Source organism: Biomphalaria glabrata, chromosome 9, assembly GCF_947242115.1.
Source record: "Biomphalaria glabrata chromosome 9, xgBioGlab47.1, whole genome shotgun sequence".
Lineage (NCBI taxonomy): Eukaryota > Metazoa > Mollusca > Gastropoda > Planorbidae > Biomphalaria > Biomphalaria glabrata.
Genome location: NC_074719.1, coordinates 13,026,919 through 13,050,441, shown reverse-complemented (window position 1 = coordinate 13,050,441; position 23,523 = coordinate 13,026,919). Strand labels below are relative to the sequence as shown.

The 23,523-nt window shown below is 34.1% G+C and overlaps 1 protein-coding gene across 1 annotated transcript in view; it reads right to left on the bottom strand.

Annotated features, from left to right (window-relative positions):
* Positions 1-318: 318 nt before the first annotated feature.
* The window catches only part of LOC106075188 (neurogenic locus Notch protein-like), a 36,540-nt gene continuing 13,335 nt past the window's right edge, over positions 319-23,523 (bottom strand). Inside the window, exons 3-25 of the mRNA XM_056040861.1 lie at positions 22,276-22,392; positions 20,970-21,171; positions 19,334-19,473; positions 18,853-19,080; positions 17,913-18,068; positions 16,856-17,090; positions 15,537-15,738; positions 14,893-15,004; positions 14,466-14,566; positions 13,819-14,023; positions 12,904-13,028; positions 12,386-12,496; positions 10,640-10,829; positions 8,427-8,628; positions 8,103-8,248; positions 7,326-7,551; positions 5,697-5,805; positions 5,054-5,183; positions 4,610-4,789; positions 3,746-3,897; positions 3,094-3,241; positions 2,843-2,940; positions 319-2,747 (exon numbers count right to left, since the gene is read on the bottom strand). Of these exons, the coding sequence (XP_055896836.1) occupies positions 1,725-2,747; positions 2,843-2,940; positions 3,094-3,241; positions 3,746-3,897; positions 4,610-4,789; positions 5,054-5,183; positions 5,697-5,805; positions 7,326-7,551; positions 8,103-8,248; positions 8,427-8,628; positions 10,640-10,829; positions 12,386-12,496; positions 12,904-13,028; positions 13,819-14,023; positions 14,466-14,566; positions 14,893-15,004; positions 15,537-15,738; positions 16,856-17,090; positions 17,913-18,068; positions 18,853-19,080; positions 19,334-19,473; positions 20,970-21,171; positions 22,276-22,392 (4,538 nt within the window). The 3' untranslated portion in view covers positions 319-1,724. The remainder of the gene's footprint in view (positions 2,748-2,842; positions 2,941-3,093; positions 3,242-3,745; positions 3,898-4,609; positions 4,790-5,053; positions 5,184-5,696; positions 5,806-7,325; positions 7,552-8,102; positions 8,249-8,426; positions 8,629-10,639; positions 10,830-12,385; positions 12,497-12,903; positions 13,029-13,818; positions 14,024-14,465; positions 14,567-14,892; positions 15,005-15,536; positions 15,739-16,855; positions 17,091-17,912; positions 18,069-18,852; positions 19,081-19,333; positions 19,474-20,969; positions 21,172-22,275; positions 22,393-23,523) is intronic.

Here is a 23,523-nt window from a genome sequence, read left to right as displayed (position 1 = left end):
GTTAAATAAAGAAAGGGAGCATTAATTGTGAATTTTGTAGAATGATGCAAGACAAGCAGCTATATATGCCATAATCTATGTTAAGACCCTGAGACGACTTCAATATGCCAGTGAAAAACCGCCTTTTTATACTGAATAAAAGGTACATTTGTCTATATGGTAATAAAATGTATATTTAGTTTTGTTCACAAAGAAGTTATATTTAAGTTTTCTTAAGTTGTATAAGTTAAACTATACTACGCCTACCGCGATTTAGTTGTCTCCCAGCAGTGTGGTGTTATATGAGTCAACAACACCATGGAATCAGACATTGAAACACTAAGTTAAACATTTTTATTTTGTTCTATAAACAAATATTCTATCTAAACATCTAAGCACACAATACAGTAGGCAACATAGTATTGTAAGTTTCAGATAGTCCCTCTATTAAGACTGGGTTGAACAGTATAAAAAAGTAAAGTTACCTTTCAGACCTTATGGTTTATAGGGCAGATGATGTAAAGGTCATCTGTTTCTGTGGCCTATGGTTAACTAGGGTGTCATGTGGCCAGCACAACAACCAACTGCCTTTACTTTTCCCCAACTAATGTCAGGTACCCATTATAGCTTGGTGGACTTAGAGGCGCCCGAAGATCCCAAACTTAAAAATTCCAGTCTTCACCAGGATTTGAACCCCAGACTCCTGGTTCAGAGGCAAAGCGCTATACCACTCAGCCACCACGCCTCCTGATTTGAACAGGGCATCCAATTATATTTGGATTGATGTTCATACAATCTTGATTGAAAAAAACAAACTATAATTCTAGTGATAAATAAAATAAAATGAACAAAATTTAATTCGTTGAAGTGAATGGAAACATTACAACAACAAGGCATTAAAATTTATTTTCAAATTATATCCTAGTATATAGTCAATAATCTAGGGCCATTTTTATACATTGAGCAAACAACATAATTTGAATAAAGTTTTCTTGCAATGACTTTTGCCAGTGTGGGTGAATGAAGTAGCTTTACACCATTAAAGGCTGCATGATTACAAAATGTTTGAAGGACTGTTCAATGATCTATTAGCCAGCACTATGACTATTACATGACCATTTCTTTCCTCAACACAAATGTCAGTTACTCAATACAACTGCATGATAGTCATATAATGTCAAACAATAATATTGATTGAATTTAAGCAGAAGAGCTAGCAGCAAAGCATTTGATTACTAGGCCATTACATTTCCTTACATAAAGTCAAGAACATTTCACAGAAGTTCCGATATTCAAGGAACAGCAACTCAAACACTTGATACATTTTAAAAATCAGGGAATAAACAGCTACTCAAACACCTGATACATTTTAAAAAAAATCAAGGAACAGTATCTCAAACACTTGATACATTTAAAAAAATTCAAGGAATAGCATCTCAAATACATGATACACTAAGAAAAATATTTCTATTGCAATCTTCACATGTAATGTGAAACTGTTGTATGAACATATATTTCATTGGCTATTATTATAATGCTTAGTTATGTGTTATGCATAATTGCATAACTGTAAGACAAATTTGCTCAAGGTTAATAAAGATTATTATTATTACATTGAGTGAATCCATTCATTCAGTAGTGATATCAAGTAAAAAGTAAGCATTAAAACTTTCAAGGTAATTTAAAATAACATTCATTGAGCAAGCAGTAGAAAAGAAATATATTTGAATGAGTCACTCCTTATGTTAATAATACAATGTTTCAGGTGCAAAATTTGCACTGTACACCTGAGACAGGAGTTCATATGGGCTTGTTGTATTGTCAGACATTTCAGAGTTGGTAGACCTTGGGGAGGACCAATGGCCACAGGAGTCTGGTGAAGGCGTTAACAAGTGCTCAAGCTGGTAAGATGTGACAGCCAGGTGATGTGGAGACTCAGCCACTGTCTGGACAAGCTGTATGGGAGACTTGTTGAAGTGTGAGGCTGGAAGTGACATTTGTTGGATGGGGGCTTGCTGACAATTGGTTTGCTGAAGAATGACATCTGGTGGAAAAGGCAAAATTTCTCTGCCTGACATTTGCTTCTGTACTGTAATGATGGGGGTAGTGGCAACAGAGGTAATACTATCAACAACATGACTGATCGCATTACCTTTGACTTGCTCATGCCCAACAGTTATCTGCAATGGCTGTAAATTGTGATTGTACAGTTTCCAATTTGTGAAATCCAATGGCAACACTTGCTGACCTGTGCTGAGATTAGCAGTGGTCAATAATGGATATCCATTTCTTGATGAAATAATGTTAACTTTTGGAGAAGGAACAAATTCCTGCTGGCCACTCTGTGATGCCTTACCCAGTAACTGGGTTGTTCTCTGATGTTGTTGCAATTTCTCCTTTGTTTCTGCTTCAACTTTTGTCTTCTTAGCCTTAGAGTTTTTCCCTATAGAGGAGTTCTGATATACAGCATCACTTCCTACAGGCAACTTTTTTCTGGACTTTGATTTAGTCTGTCTAATCTGTTGCCCCTGAACAAAACCTGGCTGTTTATGGGAGACAACATTATTATATAAATCTGCAGTGGGAGGTGGTGCAACTTTGTAATTGTCTAGCAGGTCAACTATTTCCAAGTGGCGCCTCTCCAAAGCAATGTCTTTAGGCAGACGGTCCATGTGATCACTAAGATCACGATTGGCATAGCAGTCCAAGAGAGTTCTGACTGATTCAAGAGCTCCTTCTCTGCTTGCTAGAAAAAGGGGAGTTTCCTCCTATTGATAGAAATATAGTTTTTAAAAATGCTAACAATAAATGCATGGAAAAAATATAGAACTAGCTTTGTATTAAAGACAAACTTATCACAAACCTTGGCTGTCTGAGCATCTCTGTTGGCCTGATGTTTTAACAGTGTCATCAAAGCACTCACATTGTTCACTGAAGCAGCCCAATGCAAAGCTGTTTTACCTACAATTCAAATACATTAAACAGAAAAAAAAAGTATAAAACATTGTTTATTGTTACATTTTATAGTTATATTATCTGCAAGACATAATAATACAAAAGTAAGAAAATGAAAATGTGATTCAAATCCACAAAACAAAAATGTTATAAACTAACCATTATTGTCCGAAGCTTCCAAGTCAATATCTGCAGCAATCAATTCTTCAACTGTATCCTCTATAGATAATCTACAAGCAAGCATTAATGCTGTTGTACCACAATGCATCCTTGCATTCAGATTCGTTGATCTGTTCCTAAGTAATAGCTGAGAAAGTAACCAAGGGAAGTCATTCAACCTTAAAAGATTATGAGTTATAAACTGGCATAGTCATAGCTCTGCACTTACATTGACTGAAGTATTACACTCATAACATTTTAGGAGTTGTATCCATTAGTTTGCCAAGCAAATATTTACTAAATATGAGTAGCACACTGCCATTTTTATTATGCATATGGTTGGTCAACAGATACAACTGAAACATTTTAAAATCTTTTGCCAGAAATCTTTTTATATTTTATGACATTGACCAGGCCAGTCTGTTATGAACAGACTTTAAAATAAAAGTAAGACATTATTCTATCATCAAATAACACAAGGTCAAGTTTAATTGTACAGATCGATATTAAGACATGAGCACAATTTAATCCTAGAGCACTGAATACATATCTGTTCTACATTATTTCTGTATCGGTGAATACATATAAACACAAAAAAACTATATTGAAATGTAATCTTTAAGTAAACCTGGCACAAGGCTACTAGTCTGACCTGAAACACTCCAGTGGCATCAGCAGCTACTGCACTGTGCAATGGGGTGCGACCATTGCAGTCAGTGGCATTAGGGTCAGCACCAGCATCAAGCAATAATTTTGCAGCATCGGCTCTAGAGTAGCGAGCAGCAAGGTGGAGAGCAGTCTCATCTACAGATCAAAGTATGACAATAGGCATTCAAATATAATAATAACAATATTTCATTTCTTTTATTACTCAAGTGAGAAAAAAAAATGTAATAAAACTAAAAGCTTGTATCTTTGTATTGTTTCCTAAAACTATTTTTAAATTGTAAACATGACTTCAGAGTCTCATTTTAGTTATACAGGTTGGGAACATTACTTTCTAATGTAATTTTACAATTAAAGACCTCAGAGAAAATTATGTACAATCATGTTTTCTTTTGAATGTTATTTAGATAAAAAAACAACAACACCCAATAAAAAACTAAAACAAAACAAAAAATATCCCCCAATCAAATTAACATAGATTACATTTTAATTAAAGAAAAAAAAATAAGCATATGAAATGAAAACATAATAATACAAAATAAAAAACATTGTTCATTAGAACTGGAGCAAAACTTAAAAAAAAAAGATAAAATTGGAAGTTCCAGAAATGTTAAGAGTACTTTGTAATTATAGAAACATGGTACAGAAGAGCTGATAAAAATAATCATATCTCTAGAGAGTGCCTAAATAGAGAAATTGTGCATATTTCAACTTGCAAGTTAACTGTCCTCCACCAGGTAACCTACAAAAAGATACATTACTCTCTCTGACATGATTTATATATATACATGATTTTAAAAATATGTACAAGGCAGATAGGAAAACAGAAAACCATTTCTCTCTTTCTCACTTGTTCTGTCAGTCTGAGCATTGATGGCAGCTCCTTGTGATATCAAGTGTGTCATCACATCAGTGGTTGTGCTGTTGTCATTGTCTGTGACATCAGAGGACAAGGAACCAAGATTGTTCTCATCCTCCTCACCAAGGCCACTGCCTCTTATGGCAGCCAGCATCAATGGTGTGTAACCATCTGTCCAAAAAAAACAAACAATATACATCTCAATGTAAAGCTTTTCAGTGATTAAATCTACCTTTCCCTGACACATTATATTTCTTATGGAGCTTTTAGTAAAATATTTGAAAATTATTGCATTTATGTTTCCATTTTTAAAAATCTCCAGGGATAAACAAACAATTAAAAAATAGATTTGATAGAAGTCTAAGCAGAAAACATGATTTAGGTTTTAGAAAGTGAAAAAAAAAATGTATAAAATTAGTAGATGGAAGTGGTGACCTGGTCCTTTGAGGTTGACATCAAAAGGTATAATGTCCAATCCATGTAAAGGTGTCAATGCTGTACTAGTTACATAGAGATGTTCTTGTTTCCATACTTGGTCAAAGTCCACACTCTCAACTCTGTTCACCTGTCAGATTAATAACATCAACAGAAAATGTTAAATGATTCTAATTATTGAAATCAAAATGTACAAAGTTAATGAAAACAATAAAAGAATAGATTGCAAAGGACCATATATTCCATTTTTATTATTATTTTTATTTCATTGTTTTTTAAGAGCCTTGAGGGAGGGAGACTAGAATGTGTAATTAGACTAGAATGTGTAATTAGAATAGAATGTGTAATTAGACTAGAATCATGTAATTAGACTGGATACATATGAGGTGCTCAAAATAATTACCAAGTCTCAACTGTGATATTTCATTGTGCAGGCCAATTATAACCTCATAAATGATTGACATTAGAAAAAGGATAGCTCTAGACTTTAGAATGATGTGGTCTCAAATGGGATATTTAATATTTAAGTAATTAGAAATCAACCAAACCAGGGTTTAATAAAGTGAAGATTTTACTTATCACAACTTCTATTTCAAAGTTGGTGATGTGATCAGTATGCAGACTAGAATATACATACACTTACTTTCATTTTTTTAGCCTTAGGGCTGTCATCATCATCCACATCTTCCATGCTGCCTTGGTTGCTAGGCGGTGGGGTAGTGTGATCAACATACATTCTTTTCATTTCAAGGCTGTGTGTACAGAGTAATAGTTCAATCAATTCATAAACAGAACAACAGTGAAGATTGAAAAATGAAATGGTTATAAGAGGAACATTGCTAATGATAAGAATATTGTTAATAACCTGAAAGCGAATAGCTGTGATTTATATAACATTACATTACTCAAGAAATAAAATAATGATTGCCACATCACAAGTCTGGGTTTAGGACTACTATAACAATTGGCCTCAGATAAAATTGTAGACAATTATCATTCTTTTCTAAGTTGTGTCAATCATTAGTTGTATTTGTGTTGTATATCAGTGTCTACCTGGTCTAGCAGAAGAAGTCTTATGTAAGTGTGCTCTTTAAGAACAATGAGATCTTTAGGATAGGATGTTAAACTTTTGTCTAGTGTACGGAGACAAATAATTTGTGGCTAGATTTCATCTAGATTAGTTCAATACAGTTCAATATAATTATGATAACTGAGCTTAAGTACTACAGTTTTTAGTACATTATTTAATATATACTAGTGTTAGTCACTTTGTAAGTATAGAGACGCACCATAGTTGATCAGTTGATTAGTCAGTTGATGTTAGGAATTACAGGTGACATCATGTTATGGACAGAGACTTGACTGTGGCCTTTATGCATTAAACTTCACTCAAGTCTCTAATGGTCTGGGCTTAGTCCTTACAGCTTGTTAATGTAGGTCTTGTTAATGTGTAGGTCTTGTTAATGTGTAGGGCTTGTTAATGTGTAGGTCTTGTTAATGTGTAGGTCTTGTTAATGTGTAGGTCTTGTTCAAAGGTAGTTAAAATGCATCTAATACACCCATATAGGAAACTCGTACATCTTCTGAGTAATCTGATGAAGCCAAACAGCCAAGGCCTATCACACTATCATGCATGCATGTTATTTGTCTCATATCATTGTTTTTATCATTTCTTTTGAATACATAGTCCATATTTTAATTGTATAGATCACCACACAAGAAGTTGCTACATTAGTCCTAATTGTGTTTGACTGCATGTGTACTTTACAGTCAATAAAAAAAACCAGGCAAGATATTATTCCATCAACAATAATAACTGATAAAAGCTAGGGGCTTATATATGATACATTTAAAACAATAATTAAAATTATTATCCAAATTTTTGTAATCAGGAAAAAAAGTTCATGAATTTTTAGTTCTCCGACAATGTTTAGTCTTAGAGAAGTTATTTTTTTAATAGGTAGGTCTAGGTTATTAACTTATTATTCATTATATTTCTACTTCAAGCTTACATTAGTAGCTACAAATACACACTTAATTTAATGTGGAAATTTTTAGAAAATGTTCAGGGGTGAAGAATAGAAATAATTGAAAATGAAAAAAAAAAAAATAATAATAATTTTAAAAAAATGTTAAAGAAAACAATGTCACAACAAACTAAAAAAAGACAGGCTAAAACAATCTGAGAGTTTCTGCTAAAATAATCTGAAGTTTATACTTAAGTAATATGTGAGTATCTGCTAAAGTAATCTGAGAATTGCTAAGTACTCACGTTGTATTCTGACTGTCTTTGCCAATTAATTTTGATGATGATACATCTGCCAAGTTTTGCTTAAAGTTTTCTGGGAACCAAGTAATTCCTCGTGCACGTTTTTGTCTCAGCAAGACCATTCCCATAATAATGAATATCAGAGAGGTCACAAAGACCATAAAGATAGCCATCATCAACATGTACTTCTTGTCTGTTTCCTCTGTGGCTGGAGGCAGGACTTTGACAGCTGGTGATTGAAATAAGAATAAATACAATTGTAAGAATACATTTGCTTTTAGAACTTATTTCACTGCTATATTTCTTGATGTAATATTAATTCAGATAGTTTACTATTATTTTTTTTACATATTTGTATGATCAAAAGTGTTTTTTTAAATAAAAGGACTTTTATGGCTAAAAATGTTTGTTTGTAAAATGTTTTACATGTTTCGGATGTTCCTTCAGAGTTGAAGATAATTACTTCCTAGTCCAAACCTCCCGCAGGACGACGGGGGATGGGAGCAGGCAGGGTTTGAACCCGGGACCATCGATAAATCTGAACGACAGTCCAGCGTGCAAACCGCACGACCAGGCAGCCATCCAGGCTAAGACTATTATGAACCACCCTTATTATTACAAACTGTTAAAGAAATGTTTTAAATGTTTTAGACATGCCTTCAGAAATAAAATGTCCTTGCAGAGTCTTCCTGCTGAATAAGTTAGCTATAGCATTATTCTTCATTAATCCTTTATAAAATGTTAAAGTTTAAAATATTCAATCAATTCTGACCAAAATACCTCCCACATGTAGAACATCAAATTTGGGATCTGGAGACCTGGTCCTCATGGCCTCAGCAATGAACTGGGCAACATTCTCTGAACTGATGAAGCACTTTGCTTGACTCTGTTTATAGCAACCACTTTTTTGTACCTCTAAAAACACTCTGTAATTCATTCATATAGTACATTAATTATAATTTTATTTATGAAGCGCTTTTAACAAACACTGTAGGCTCAACATGCTAGAATAACATAACAGACATTTGATTTATCCTATTTGTGATGTTTACTTCAGTATAAGTAACTCATACTAGATAAAGGTAAAAACTAAGAGATCATTACCCAACAGTCATCCCATCTCTCATTGTCAAAGATGAGCTGTTGATGACATTTGCCATTTCATCCTTCGAATGCTTCCTGATGCGTACTGCAGCTTGAACTAAATGACTGATCATGTACAGAAATTCAGTTTTCATTTTTTCAAAATCCTCTGGTCTCTTTGCAATGATAATGAAAATAGATCCTTCAAAAACATCCTGTTGATCTAATAAAAATGAAAATAAATAAATGAAATAAACTAAAAAAAAAAATTAAATACAAAAAGTCCTGTTGATCTAATAAATAAAAATAATATTCTTTGAGATCTAATTATATATAGTTGTATAATTTATAATACAAAGTTTAAAAAAAGCAGTGGAACATTGTGTGTGTATTATGACATATACCAAAAAAACAACAACACACAAATTAAAACTTGAATATTTAATTCCCCTCAAACAAAGCTTGGTTTGCTAAGGCCTATTTGTGGCAAAGGCAGCTGAATTTTGAGAGTTCAGACATGCATTCAGTCTCACCAAAACTGAAATGTGAAGCCTGAATCTATCTAGTAAGGCTCAACTAATACAAGCAATCTTTTTCTAGACAATGAATTGGCAAAAAGAACTAAAAAAGGCTTAAGACATGACAAAACCAAAAAGAGTTTGGGAACATACAAATTTAAATAGGGTAAATAAAAGACTAGTCTACATTGCCATTGTTCTGTATTACTTGCTTTATAGCAAGCAAGAGTTGGTCAAGCTTTACAGCAAGCAAGAGTTGGTCAAGCTTTACAGCAAGCAAAAAAGAGATATCTGAGCCTCTATGAGATGATTTTCAAGTAAAATCTATTCTAAGGAACAAAACTGGTAAATATAACAAGCAAAAATTTGAAAATTCTTTTTGGCAATACATTTTTGACCTATTTCATTTTTTTTAATTTTTGGTAATCTATACTTCTAGACCAACAATATGTAGTTTAACTGATAAGTTATTTAATAGCTGAATTATAGAAAAATTAACACTGCACTATCGACAACAAAGCTCATATAGGGGAAAGAAGTTCACATTTACAGTCATATCTTTATTTCCCTTTTTTGAATATCAAACAAATCTAATTAATTATCACTATACAATTAACTAATTGGTTAATTTTTCAACCGATTCCTGTTTTGTTAGGAACAATGAATAATTGTGCAAAGATTCAACTTGACCCAAGATTGGAAAATGGGAGAACTAACATGCTCCAAATGTGTACCAGACCTAACGAGTTGATATATGTTCCAAATGTGTACCAGACCTAACGAGTTGATATATGTTCCAAATGTGTACCAGACCTAACGAGTTGATATATGTTCCAAATGTGTACCAGACCTAACGAGTTGATATATGTTCCAAATGTGTACCAGACCTAACGAGTTGATATATGTTCCAAATGTGTACCAGACCTAACAAGTTGATATATGTTCCAAATGTGTACCAGACCTAGCAAGTTGATATATGTTCCAAATGTGTACCAGATCTAGCAAGTTGATATATGTTCCAAATGTGTACCAGACCTAACGAGTTGATATATGTTCCAAATGTGTACAAGACCTAACGAGTTGATATATGTTCCAAATGTGTACCAGACCTAACGAGTTGATATATGTTCCAAATGTGTACCAGACCTAACGAGTTGATATATGTTCCAAATGTGTACCAGACCTAGCAAGTTGATATATGTTCCAAATGTGTACCAGATCTAGCCAGTTGATATATGTTCCAAATGTGTACCAGATCTAGCAAGTTGATAGAAGCTTTGTCAAAATACAACATTTTTCAATAAAATCCAATATTATTTCTTTCAAGATAATACAAAAAATGTCTGAAATTATATTAGAACTACTACCCAAATAGAGGAAGTTTTGACTTAGAGACAATGATGTGACTAGTAAAAACAAGATTAGGTTTTAGGGGGAGATTGCAAAATAACAGGCTACTTTTAGGATGCCTTAGTGATAGGAAGCTTTTACCAACATAGAGAGTTAGCTGACATTCGACGGTTTCCTTCGTTGCTATTACACTTCTTGTTTAGTATCAGTGTTGACTAACTTATATTGATTGTTCTGCCTTTTGCTGGTGTTATTGGATTTTGTTAAGTGTTACCTCCATTTGGTTTATCTGCTTTGGACATTGCAAAAGTGCCTAACAATACATAATATGAAAGATGAATTTGAAAAAGAAAAATGAGTACAAACCTTGTTCACAGTCCAAACCATCCCAACCACAGGCAGCATTGTTACAACCGGAATCACATTGGCTGTTACTGTAATAGGTCTCACAATAATTCTTATACCTACATTCCTCCGCAGGCGGATCACAGTCATAGCCATCAAACAAACAGTTGGCTGTGTAGCATTCTTGGTTACAAATACCATCATCAAATGCCTGTGTGTAAACAAAAATTATGTGATGGAGTATTGTTTTTAGCACAGAACAGGCTGGCATAAACTGCTTGGCTACCTATCAAGAGAGCTTGAATTTGAATTTTAAATGGAGCTGAGTTGTGTTTGCTGAGTGCTTATGGCAGCATGGAAATCTCCCAGATACCCCTCCCCTACAAGTCCTCAAAAGAGATTGGACCTTACCACAATGTGCAGGTTTATAGCATTAAAGATGCACTATACAAGAGAAGTTAAAAAAATATCACAAGTTTAGGACATGGATGGGAGCTCAGTATGAGAACATAAAGAATACAGAAGGTTAAAAGCTTTTAGATGCTTGAAACTTATACACCAAAAAGCAGCCTAGACAGCAAATGTTCAACTTCAGTGTAAAATCAGTCTTGTGGGTGGTGTTAAACGTTAGTGATCAAATAGCATGTAGACAGAGTACAATGATAAAGAACTAGCTGCTTACAAAGACTATTTAATACAATGGTTTGACAAAGTAACATAAAAACATGTACAAGGACAGGGAAAACAGAGGAATAAAAAAAAAAACAAGAGGGATAAGAATAAAGCAACTAAAATCACTAGGTAAGGTTTAACATAGAAACCAGAAGGAAGAATAACCAGAAAAATCCCTGCAGAAAGATGGGGACATGAATGATTAATGTTGAAAAGAAATGAAGAGTATTGTAAAGAACTAGAGAGAGTAGAGAAATGCTACTGATGAAAGTTGATAAAAAAAGAAGAAAAAAAGGAATATAAAATCTGAGTGCCAACTCTCTATCTCACTGTCCCATCTTACATAGTTTACACATATATTTTGAAAGAAGTATACACTTCATTCTTGTGTAGAGTTTTTGATCTCCCATCATGCGCCTCCCCAGGTGGCAGATAGGGGAATGCCCTCCAGATATGGTGGGTACCGGGGAAATAAAATACCCGGGGTGGACCAAAATCAAACCTGAAGTGGAGGGATCCACAAAGGCTAGGGCACCTTACCCGAAAACAAAGGCAGCTATCCAGAGAGCTGAAAGGGGCAGCCCCCCAGATGATTATGCACAGTGCTAACAACTCTGTCATATAAAAAAATACTGTTACGAAAGCTTCTACACACAAAACCCAGACAGATCTCAACGGAAAAGACCTAGGCCTGCAAAAGGACATAATTTTTGTTTTGCGACATGGAACGTGCTAAGCCTTTATACAGGCAAAAACCAAAAGGCAGGCGACCCAAAGGCAGACCCCGAATGCGATGGATTGATGATGTGGAAGCAGATCTGCATCAGCTTGGGGTTAGGGCGTAGCACCACTGGGATGGATGGATGGATACACTTCATTAGTTAAAAAACAAAGAGTGTGTCCAATCTGTATCTTTTTCAACAGTTAAACAACACTAAAACTTAAATACTGAAGGCGGTGGTTAAGCTGTTTGATATAACTTTAAAATGAATTTTATTACCAAAAAAAAGTTTGATTGACTTCTGTAAAAATAAAGCTGATAGAAACACTGTGAGAAATGTTCTGATGACAAACATAAATATTGGAGTAGCTCACTTGTGAACAGGATTTCCCTTTAGCTGTCCTCTGTGTACAGTTCTGCCATGGTATCATCCCAAATGAGCATTCAGTGTTGTCATACAAGCATTCTTCATAGTTACACTCTTGCTGTAACATAGACCATGGCATTGCATTACTAGTGCAGGAGTACAGGAGTATTGTGTTAACTCTTTCTCTCCGTAATTATTTACCACATTCTGGTGGAATCAACATTGGTATTATCAGTTAGGAGAGAAAGAGTTAAAAAGTACTCAGTTTTGTAAATGTAAAGCTTATTTGTTGCTAAATTATTACAATTAATTTTATAGATACCATTAGATACCATTAGAATTTCTGTACATGTATAAGAATAACATAGAAAGTGTTTGGGTGTTTGGCTCAACCAGATCTTTGCTAACTCTGTCATGACCTATTCAGTAGTTCAAATCAAATCATACAAACACAAAAATATTTGTTTAAAATGAATAAACGTAATGGTTATTAAGGGCCACAAATAGTAAACAAACTAGACTTACATCACAGACACCATTGTTTCCCTTTTCCATACACTTGTTGTCCAGGCAGATTTGACTGACCAGTCGTAGTGGATCCTGACATTTATATCCAGTCCAGTATTTAGGACAATCACAGACATAGGAACCTGAAGTGAAGGTCAATATACATTAATTATTATAATGCATAAGGTTCATAACATTACTTCATGGTAGGGGAGGGATTATGGGTTCTGACAAATATCTTTAAGAGACTAAGATTATATGAAAAGAATAAGAGGTAACCAAGTCTTAAAAGGTTGAGAACCTCAGAATTAAATTAACAAATTTTAACTTTTTTTTTTTTAAAGTAAACTTTGTCCCCCCTGCTGCTTTTATTCTACAGCCTTAGTTAATCTATATGCTTAGAGTGTCATAGTTGTTCTGCTTTTATTCTACAGCCTTAATTAATCTATATGCTTAGAGTGTCATAGTTGTTCTGCTTTTATTCTACAGCCTTAGTTAATCTATATGCTTAGAGTGTCATAGTTGTTCTGCTTTTATTCTACAGCCTTAATTAATCTATATGCTTAGAGTGTCATAGTTGTTCTGCTTTTATTCTACAGCCTTAGTTAATCTATATGCTTAGAGTGTCATAGTTGTTCTGCTTTTATTCTACAGCCTTAGTTAATCTGTATGCTTAGTATTGCTTAGAGTGTCATAGTTGTTCTGCTTTTATTCTACAGCCTTAGTTAATCTATATGCTTAGAGTGTCATAGTTGTTCTGCTTTTATTCTACAGCCTTAGTTAATCTATGCACTTAGAGCAGTCATAAATTTTCTGCTTTTATTCTACAGACTTAGTTAATCTATGCACTTAGAGCAGTCATAGTTTTTCAGCTTTTATTCTACAGCCTTAGTTAATCTTACAGCAGTCATAGTAAAAGTGACCAATACATACCATCTCTCAGAACACAGCTGCCTCCATTCAAACAGGGAGAGGTGTCACAACTAAGGTAGACTTGTGTCTTACAGTTTTCTCCAGTGGCCCAGTCAGGGCAGGAGCACATATAATTATTGTTTTTTTCTGTACATGTGCCTTGGTTTAGACAAGGGTTAGGGTAACATTTGGACATTTGGTTCTCACAGTGTTCCCCAAAATAACCCTGGTCAAAAGAAAACAGAACCAACGTATTCAAAAAATTAAAATGAAAATTGCAAGCAGCAACTAAACCATTGTTAGTAATGCATACAAGCCTAATTTTAAAAATATGTCTCAAGCAATATAAAAACAAAAATAACAATGTCAACTAAGTTCTTAATTCTTTCTCTCCTAACTGACGATACCAGTGTTGATTCCACCAGAATGTGGTACATAATTACGGAGAGAAAGAGTTAAAAGTCTTATAGTTTAAAGAGGTCAATAATGTTAATAATTTTTTTTGTGTTATTATGTGGATTAACAACCAACAGTTTTTACATCAGGTTTGTATTAGAATATGTCCAATAAGCTAAATGAAAAATCCATGGGGATTTACATTGCTGACCGTTGGTTTGACTACAAAGTATTTTACAACTTAACCTTCACATTATTTTTAAGTAACTTACCACTGGACAAATACAAGCAGCTCCATATTGTGAATCTTCACATGTGCCACCATTGTGGCAGGTAATTGTGTCACAATCAACTGAAGTATTACAGTACTGACCTGATAAAAAGAATAACATAGATCAGTGACATTGCATTTCTGAACATTTTCGGATTAGTGTCTACAAGATTCTGAACATTTGTTTTGGATTAGTGTCTAAAAGAAGGTGTGTTTTTTTCTAGTAAAAGATTTTACCAATATTACACATAAAAGATTTTAAACCAATCTAAGTTTAAAGAAATATTATTAAGCCTGTGCTTATTTGGTTTCAAAGTCTAGAATGTAGTGAGATCTGACAGTTTAATCAATTTTAAATTAATCCTAAGTACCGGTACTAAAATTTGATCAGGACATCATAAACTTTAAATAATATCAGCATCAAATACCTGACCAATGTGATGTACAGATGCACTTGTAACCATCAACTACAGGCTGGTAAATCTGGGTTCCTATAATGTCACAGTTATTTGGTCGACAAAGTTGGTCAGTTGTTTTACACTGAATACCAAAAAGATCCAGAAAAACCTTTTCATTACAACTCAATTAGTAGTTTAAAAATACTATCAATATGTAACTGGCTGGCATAAGAAACTGAAAATTTGATGGACTGAGTATAGTCAAATAGGTAATTTTAAAACCATGAGCAAAGTTAGTTAATATTTCTTTAGTGTTAAATATCACTGTGACTCAAAAAAAAAAATACTGCAGATGAGTTTAGTTGGATAAAACCAATCAGGATGTAGCAAAGTCAAACTGTATAAATTTGATACATTTCTTTACACAATGATCTCATGAAGACCAGATAATTAAATCTGAGAAAGACCCAAATAAATCAGCCACATCTAAGAGTATGATGTCCCAGGTATTAAAATAGCAAACAAAATAAGGTCTCACTAATCATGGATGGTCTAAAAAAAATGGAACACTCAAAATTTGAAAAACTAATTCTATCAAAAAATCTGACAGCTCTTAGATATTTCTTCCAGTGAAAACTCCCTGGTAACAAGTCAATGATATTCTAAAAAAGTACCTCACAGCGTGGTCCAGTAAATCCAGGTGGACATTTACATTTGAAGCCATCACCAGTGTAGAAGCAGGTGCCACCATTCATACAGGGTTTCTTATCACATGGCTCTATTTTATAATGGCAGTTAGAGCCAGTGTAAAACTTTGGACACTTGCAGGTGTAGCCATTGAATTGGTCGAAACAGCTGCCGTTGTTTATACAAGTGCTGGAAAACAAAGACACATATTCATAAGTTGTGCCTTCAAACCTACATTTATTAGATGTAGACTATTTCCTGAATAATCTTATAAATTGCAGACATTTCTTCAAAACAAGATAATAAAGTTGTACCCTTATCCATGTGTTAATCTAGTTATGCATGTTAGAGACTTCAACTCAGCTAGTTTTCCGGGCTGATTCAGGCAACCCATACGAAACTCTAATGGCACTTCTTCATTGCTTTACAATTTTGTCAGAGTTGAGTAGATAAATTACTTAACCTTCACAGAGAACAATATGTCCACAAAAAAACAACAAAAAAGCAACAACGGGGAATCTAATTATTCAAATACTGTTTACAACACATACAATGACTAATATTACTTTCTATTGAAATCTTAGGAACAGTTTTAACTAGAGGTGTTTATGGAGAGTCAACAATTTCAGACCTAAGCTAAGAAATGTAAATCAAAAATGCATTAATGCTGCCAAAAAAAAGTAACAATAGTTTTAGCACTTTCACAGATCCATCTTCTTTTTCATTCTTCTTACCTTCCACCTCCCTACCCCTGGCGCCTCCTCCATTTGATCCATTTTCAAAGAAAAAAGGTCATGAATAGAAAATTTAATTTTTATTTAAATGTTTGAGATTAATTTTATAACATGTATCATTGGTATAAGTACAACTTCATAAGACTGAGACTAAAACAGCACTATCTGTTCCTACTGGAAGTTTGTTCAGATTTGATTACAAGGACTCTAAATTTTCTATTAAAAACAACAACATTGCACAACAGAGAAACAGACACACCACACAGAGAAGTTCACTGAGTGACTACACACAGATGTCTTGATCTTTTTCTTTTTCCCTAGTCAACAAGTAACAGTGAATCTGACAAAGAAAGGGTCAACTAATGAGAGTATATGTTAAAATTTTAGAAATTTAACAATCAAATTAGACTTGGAAATAACGACATGAATCACTCAGTCCTTTAGGATGAGCATGAGATGTTTATGTTCACTGTTGAGAGATCCAATACCAAAGCATTTTAGTTACATTGTTTCAGACATAAGAAACCAGTCAGTTGACATAACTCACTTTTCAAAACATATTACTCACTCACTTTTCAAAACAGTGTATGTCCCTTTGATCACACAGTGTACCACTGAACCCCTGTGGACACTGACAATGAAAGCCACCAATGTCATTGATGCACACTGCATTGTTACTGCATGGGTTGAGGGCAGAGCACTCATTCACATCCTGCTGGCATGTAGATCCAGTGAAGCCTTCAAAACACATACACTTATAGCCTCTTCCATTCGAAAGGTTTGCACAAGTCCCATTGTTACATGGATCTAAAAAAGGGAGATAAATATTAGATATTTATACATGGACCTAAACAAGAGGAGATAAATATTAGATATGAAAGCAATGTAGATTGAATATGACTCATTCTATGAGTTAACTGCACAACTTTATTTTGAGCTGTACACTTAAATAATTTGGAGGTGTGGTGGTTGAATGCTAAAGCCTTTGAACTGGGAGCTCTGGATTCAAATCCTGGTGAAGACTGTGATTTTGAGTCCACCCAACTTTAATGCATTATTTGGGGAAAAGTTAAGTGATAATACGTTGTGCTGGTCACAAGGTATTGTACTTGACCATGGGCCATAGAAACAGATGGTCACTACATCATCTTCATCATAGATTGCAAGGTTGAAAGGGAATCTATGCTGTACTGAGATAGTTTAACTGAGCTTGAGGCATATAAATTGTTCATAAATAATTGTATGAACTTATATAAAAATTTTGATATAAATTTTTAAGTGATAATATTATAATTTATGTTTTTCATATATAATGATGAAAAATTAACACATATAGAATTATGAATGCAATCCTATAATAATTAGTAATGACTTAATTATATATAAAACAGTAACAATAAAAACATTTCTTTACAAAATTTATATTTCATTATAGAGTTGGACCATTTCATAACAGAAAAAAATAAAACAAAAACATTTTATAGTCTTACAAAACTTTAATGAACTAAATAAATTAATATTATTTACAACTCAATCTGTAGTAATTCATTTTGTTTCCTTAAATCAATTTATTTTCCTTCTAATGTGCCATTGAATGAATAAGCTGCCCTGTAATTGGACACTACTTACTTGGATGACAATAATTCCTTTTTTCCTCACACTGTTTGCCTTGAAAGCCTTTATTACAATGACATTCGTATGAGGTCAAGTTTCCTGTACAATTTCCTCTATCCCCACAAGGTTTGTAATCACAATAGTTTCTTTGTGGTTTCTCACAGTTGACACCTGTTCATAAGATTTTGAAATAAACCTTGGTTTAAGTTGTACTTGTCTGAAGAACATCTAATTTATAGCCAGAATTGCAATATGCACAACATTGCCCACCACCCCTGAGATTGGCAAGCACTTTAATATTGCAATTTAATTTGCCTGAACTTTTCAATGGCAAAGACATACAGTTTATAAAAAGCCATATGTCTAGACATCTGGCCTTTAGGGCCTAATGAATATAGTTATGGCAGCTACACACAGCATTCACACACTGCAGGCTTCAAACCTCATATTTACTTGCCCTGGAGCTTATGAAGTCTAAGATGACTTAACACTGTGTATATACTTTTATTTCTGGTAATTAAGTTAATGAAATCTTTGGCCATGTTGTCAGAAACACACACACACATACACAAAACAAGATCCTTTATACATTCAACACTTTACTGCTTAAAATTAATTTCATTACATTTGAGCTATGAAAAGTTTAACCAGGATCTAAGTTCATTATATTTAAGCTATGAATTTTTTTTGTTACTCCATTGGTACCCAGCTTTGTTCAGCCTTTAAGCAGACATAAACATTTCCAGTATGCATGTTACAAACAGCAGAAATACACACACAAAAAACATGTTAACCGGAATCAACCTGTGTCATCATAATATAACTGAAACGGATATTTTAAAGGCCAGATATAGCTGCAGGATATAGATTTGGCATCACAGGTGTAGTCTTCCTTTTATTCTGAAAAAAAAAATGGTTTAACAAAATTGTTATTTTCACAAACTATTTTTCTCACCATAATATTCAGGTGAACAAATGCACATATATTGTCTATAACTGTTCTCGTAAGGGATGCACCTTGCTGAGTTATTGCATGGGTTAGGATCACAGACATTTCTTTCACAGTTATCTCCAGTGTAGTTAGTATCACATTTGCAATCATATCTGTCATGTGAATTAAAGCACTGACCATGTATACAAGGCTTACTAGCACAATGATCTATAACTGTTTCACATAGTGGTCCTGTGGGATAGAAAATTAAAGGGTTTAAATACATTACAATTAATACTTGGTCAATATAAAGTAGTAATTTATCAGCTCACAATTTTTTAAATAAAAAATTGGACAAGCTCAGCACAATGTTATCTTGAGTAGTATTTATAAAGAGAAAATACATTCTAATTATTTATTATAGTTGCTGATTGCTGAGGTGTAGAGTTGATAAGCATATTAATTTACATTTTAGCATAACAGAATTGTGAAATATAATCATTACCTGAATAGCCCACTGCACAATGGCAAGTATAATTGTTCTTGAAATTTTGGCATGTCCCTCCATTCTGACATGGATTAGAGGAACATTTTTCTTTATCACAAAACTCACCAAAATAACCACCAAAACACTGACAAGAAGGCCTGCAAATGAAAAATATAAACAAACACCAATTATTATTAATATATGTAAATTTTTTAAATGTAGATCCTAAATTTACTTTGATTATCAGTCCCTTGACTTGCGATGTAGGGGTGCTGTGATGGTTTGCATAACAAAATCCCTCCACTCTTACTAGTCCACAGCTATAAAGTAAAGTTACTCTTTCAGACCTTGCTATCTATAAGGAAGCTAATGAAAAGATTGCTGTTTCTGTGGCCCACTGTTAACAAGAGTGTCAATAACCGACTGCCTTTACTTTTCCCAAAATAATGTTGAGTACTCATTAAGGTGCCCTAAAGATCCCAAAATAAAAAATCCCATTCTTCACCAGGATTCAAACCCGGGTCAGAGCCAAGCATTTTACCAATCAGTCACCATGCCTCTGTGAGCTGCTGTTCTTGACAGAATATCAAGAGGAATGGCAGCCTTATTGTCTGGCCAGCTTTTCTTGGAAGACGTTTTCTTTCTGCTACCACCACTATGAAAGATAATTTCTGACAGTTAGTCATGTCTTACTATAATTGAATCAACCAGTTCAGCTTTTGTTTCTTCACAGTATTGAAGAATTCTTTCTTTTTGACAGCAAGAGTGTTGACTTTTTTTTAAGTGGTAAAGGACTTCAAAAACATCAATAATATTTTAATCTATGTTCAACTCTATCATCCCCTACCACATGCCAAACCCGGTAAAAAGCTTTTTTGACGTTTAAAGTTGTGTACAATGTTCTTTTGGTATTGAAGACATTTTTCATTTATCAATCTGACCTTAAGATGATGGTCTTTACAAATATACTTAAGTCATGAAAAGAAAAGCAAAGACTAAAAAGGTTTTCGAGGTTTTATTTTAAGCAAACTGTAAAAAAAAATGTAGATTTAAACCCACATTACAATGCATTAAGTTAGGTCAAGATTGTTGTTCTTCTTAAAATAAACTATAAAACATCTATTGTATAGCTCCTTTAATATGAAAAAATGTATAGATAAACTTATTTAAATTGGATAAACTTTATTCCACAGCAACATATTACTTTGAAAATGTAAAAATTAATTAGTACAAAAACATGGAAATACTTACAAAAAGTAATAAACAAATGGAGACAAATAATAAATGGCAATAATGTAAGGTTTTCTTATAAATCACTATTCTAGCTCATCTAAAATTGGTTATTAATTCCCAGTATTTTGCTAGTAGCTACATATTAGGCTAGGCCTACAACTTACGCTATTGTAATATTTTTTACTCTAATGAAACCACTTAACTAAGACTTAAATGAATTAAATAACAGCTTAAGAAAACATATCCAAATGTAATTTCCATTTTTTTACACCAGGCTATCCACTTATTGCATAAGCAGAGCTTGTATGACAGCCTTGCAATCAAGCAAGTTGGACTGCACTACATACTTAATAAAGCTTATAACACAGACCTATATATATATGTCTATGGCTTATAAATAAACAGTATGCCATATACTTACTTGTAACTCTTAGTGTCTTGAATACATTTCCCATTTCTACAAATATTAGTTGAACAGTTATTTGTCGGCAAGCAGTGAGTTTCATTAAAATGAACAAAATCAAAGAAGCAGTCACATTGATAACCCTTTTCTAAGTTAATACATTTTGAATATCGACATGGATTAGGCATACAGTGATCTATATAGGTGTCACAGTTCTGACCTTTAAAAAAAAAGGAAATATTATTATGAAAATATCTTTATATTTTGAACTCATCATTTGATTCTAACTGAAAGCTTTCTAGGCCAGAGTAAGAGGAGCATATACACAATTACTAAAGGACTATACTGATGAATATCTAGAACTAGATCCAGGCTATGCAAGAGTAAGAAATGGTAAAAAATGATAAAAATGATGACGTAATAACAGATGAAGAAGGACAAAAGAAGAGATGGATTGAGCATTTCCAGGAGCTTCTTAACAGACCTACAAGATCAGGCTCTTCAACACCATTTTTAAACCAATACTACTTTGTGGAGCAGTGACCTGGAAAACCGCCATCAACACCATGAAAAAAAATCCAGTTACTCACCAATACCTGCATAAAGATTCTTACAATCCACTGGCCAGACAAGATCTTAAATGAGGAACTGTGATAAAGAACAAAGCAGCAGCCCATTTAAGTAGATATCTTTCAGAGACGCTGGAGATGGATAGGCCACACCCTCGCAAGATTGCATCAAACATAACAAAGCAAACCATCACCTGGAACCCCCAAGGAGAGAACAAGGGGGACAGCCCAGGAATACATGGTGCCATAATTTGGAAGCAGATGCCAATACTGATGGTTAAGATGTAGGGACAAGTTGGAGAGACTCGCCCAGAAATAAGACGCATATGGAGGAAGCTGATTGGTGGCCTATACATTAGATGACAAAACAGTAAGAGATAACTTTGTATAACACCTTGCTCGCCAGCATATTTTAATTGAACTGTATGTTTACGTATGGTGCAATATGCCAATATGAATTTTCTTTATATTGTTGGTGAGATGAAGGTTTATATTATAATATTCCACATATTTTCTCTGAACCATCAATAATGATTAATCCGGACTGACTCCAGTCCCAATTAATCTGTATAATAATAATAATAGTAATAGACGTTTCTTTTTGCTAAATACATTGTAACATTGTATTAATAATATAAGGGGAAAATAGCATCCTTTTGTATTTTTGATGTCCTGGAGAAAAAAAACACAAACAAATGAAATAGATCTAGAAAAGAACTCAAACACAAAGATTAAAACACACAAAACCAATTTACCAGTAAAACTTATGGGACAGTTGCAGGTGTAGTTGTTAACAGTTGTCTGGGTACAACGTCCGCCATTTCGACAAGGATTAGAGGCGCATTCATCAATATCAATATCACAAAGATTTCCTGTTGTTAACACAAATAAACAAAATTATATATAGGTAAGTCCATTGTTGAATGTGTACAATTCTGAATAAAGGTCTTCACTATGTCATTATGCTTTGGTTAAAATAGATCAAGTAGCTGAGCAGTAGCGGCCCTAGGGGGGAGTGGCAAGTCGGGCAACAGCCCCTGGCCCCGCGCATGAGGGGGGCCCCGCGTTCGTAGATTTCCTTGTCACTTTCAGCTTTGCATCCAGATCAGTTTTCATTAACTAGGACTTGCTACTCAATATTTTGGAAGCCTTCCCGGCATCTAGAGTCTATATGATACCAATTAGGCCTACCAATCTCTTAACATCGTTATAGTGGCCTCAGCCCTGGACTCTGGGCAGCCAAATTCTAGCCTTTATTTGGTACCATCTTGACTTACTTGACTTAATCCTGTGTACTTCCAGGGGAGCATAGGGCAGCATTCTTCATTTGCTCCCATGTCATTCCAGTGCCCTCAACACTGATGACTGACCACTTCCAGGTTTGCTTAGGTCTGCCCACTTTCCTCTTTCCTTGTGGGTTCCAGTCAAGTGCCTGCCTTGCAACATTGGTAGCTGGTTTTTGCAGGGTGTGTCCTATCCAGCTCCATTTTCGTTTTGTGATGTCTTGGGCTATGGGCTTTTGTCTAGTTCTCTCCCACAAATCGATAGTAGTTATCTTTTCTGGCCACATAATTCCTAATATCTTGCGTAGGCATCTGTTAACAAAGGTCTGGAGCTTTTCCATATTTATTTTAATGACTCTCCAAGTTTCTGAACCGTATAGAAGGACAGACTTAACGTTTGTATTATAGATTCGTATCTTGTTGTGTAGAGATAATGCCTTAGAGCGCCAGATTGTTTGAAGAGTTGAAAAGGCAAACCTAGCTTTATTGATCCGAATTAGTATATCATCATCAGCTCCGCCGTCTTTACTAACTCTACTTCCCAGATATGTGAAGTGGTCCGTATCAAGGATATTCTCTCCCTGTAGCATGATTGGGTTCTCTTGTCTGTTGTTGATCCTCATAACTTCTGTTTTCTTTTTGTTGATTAGGAGTCCAGTCTTATTCGCTATTTCTGAAAGTCTGGTCAGTTTGGTCTGAGCATTTTGCTGTGTATGGGAG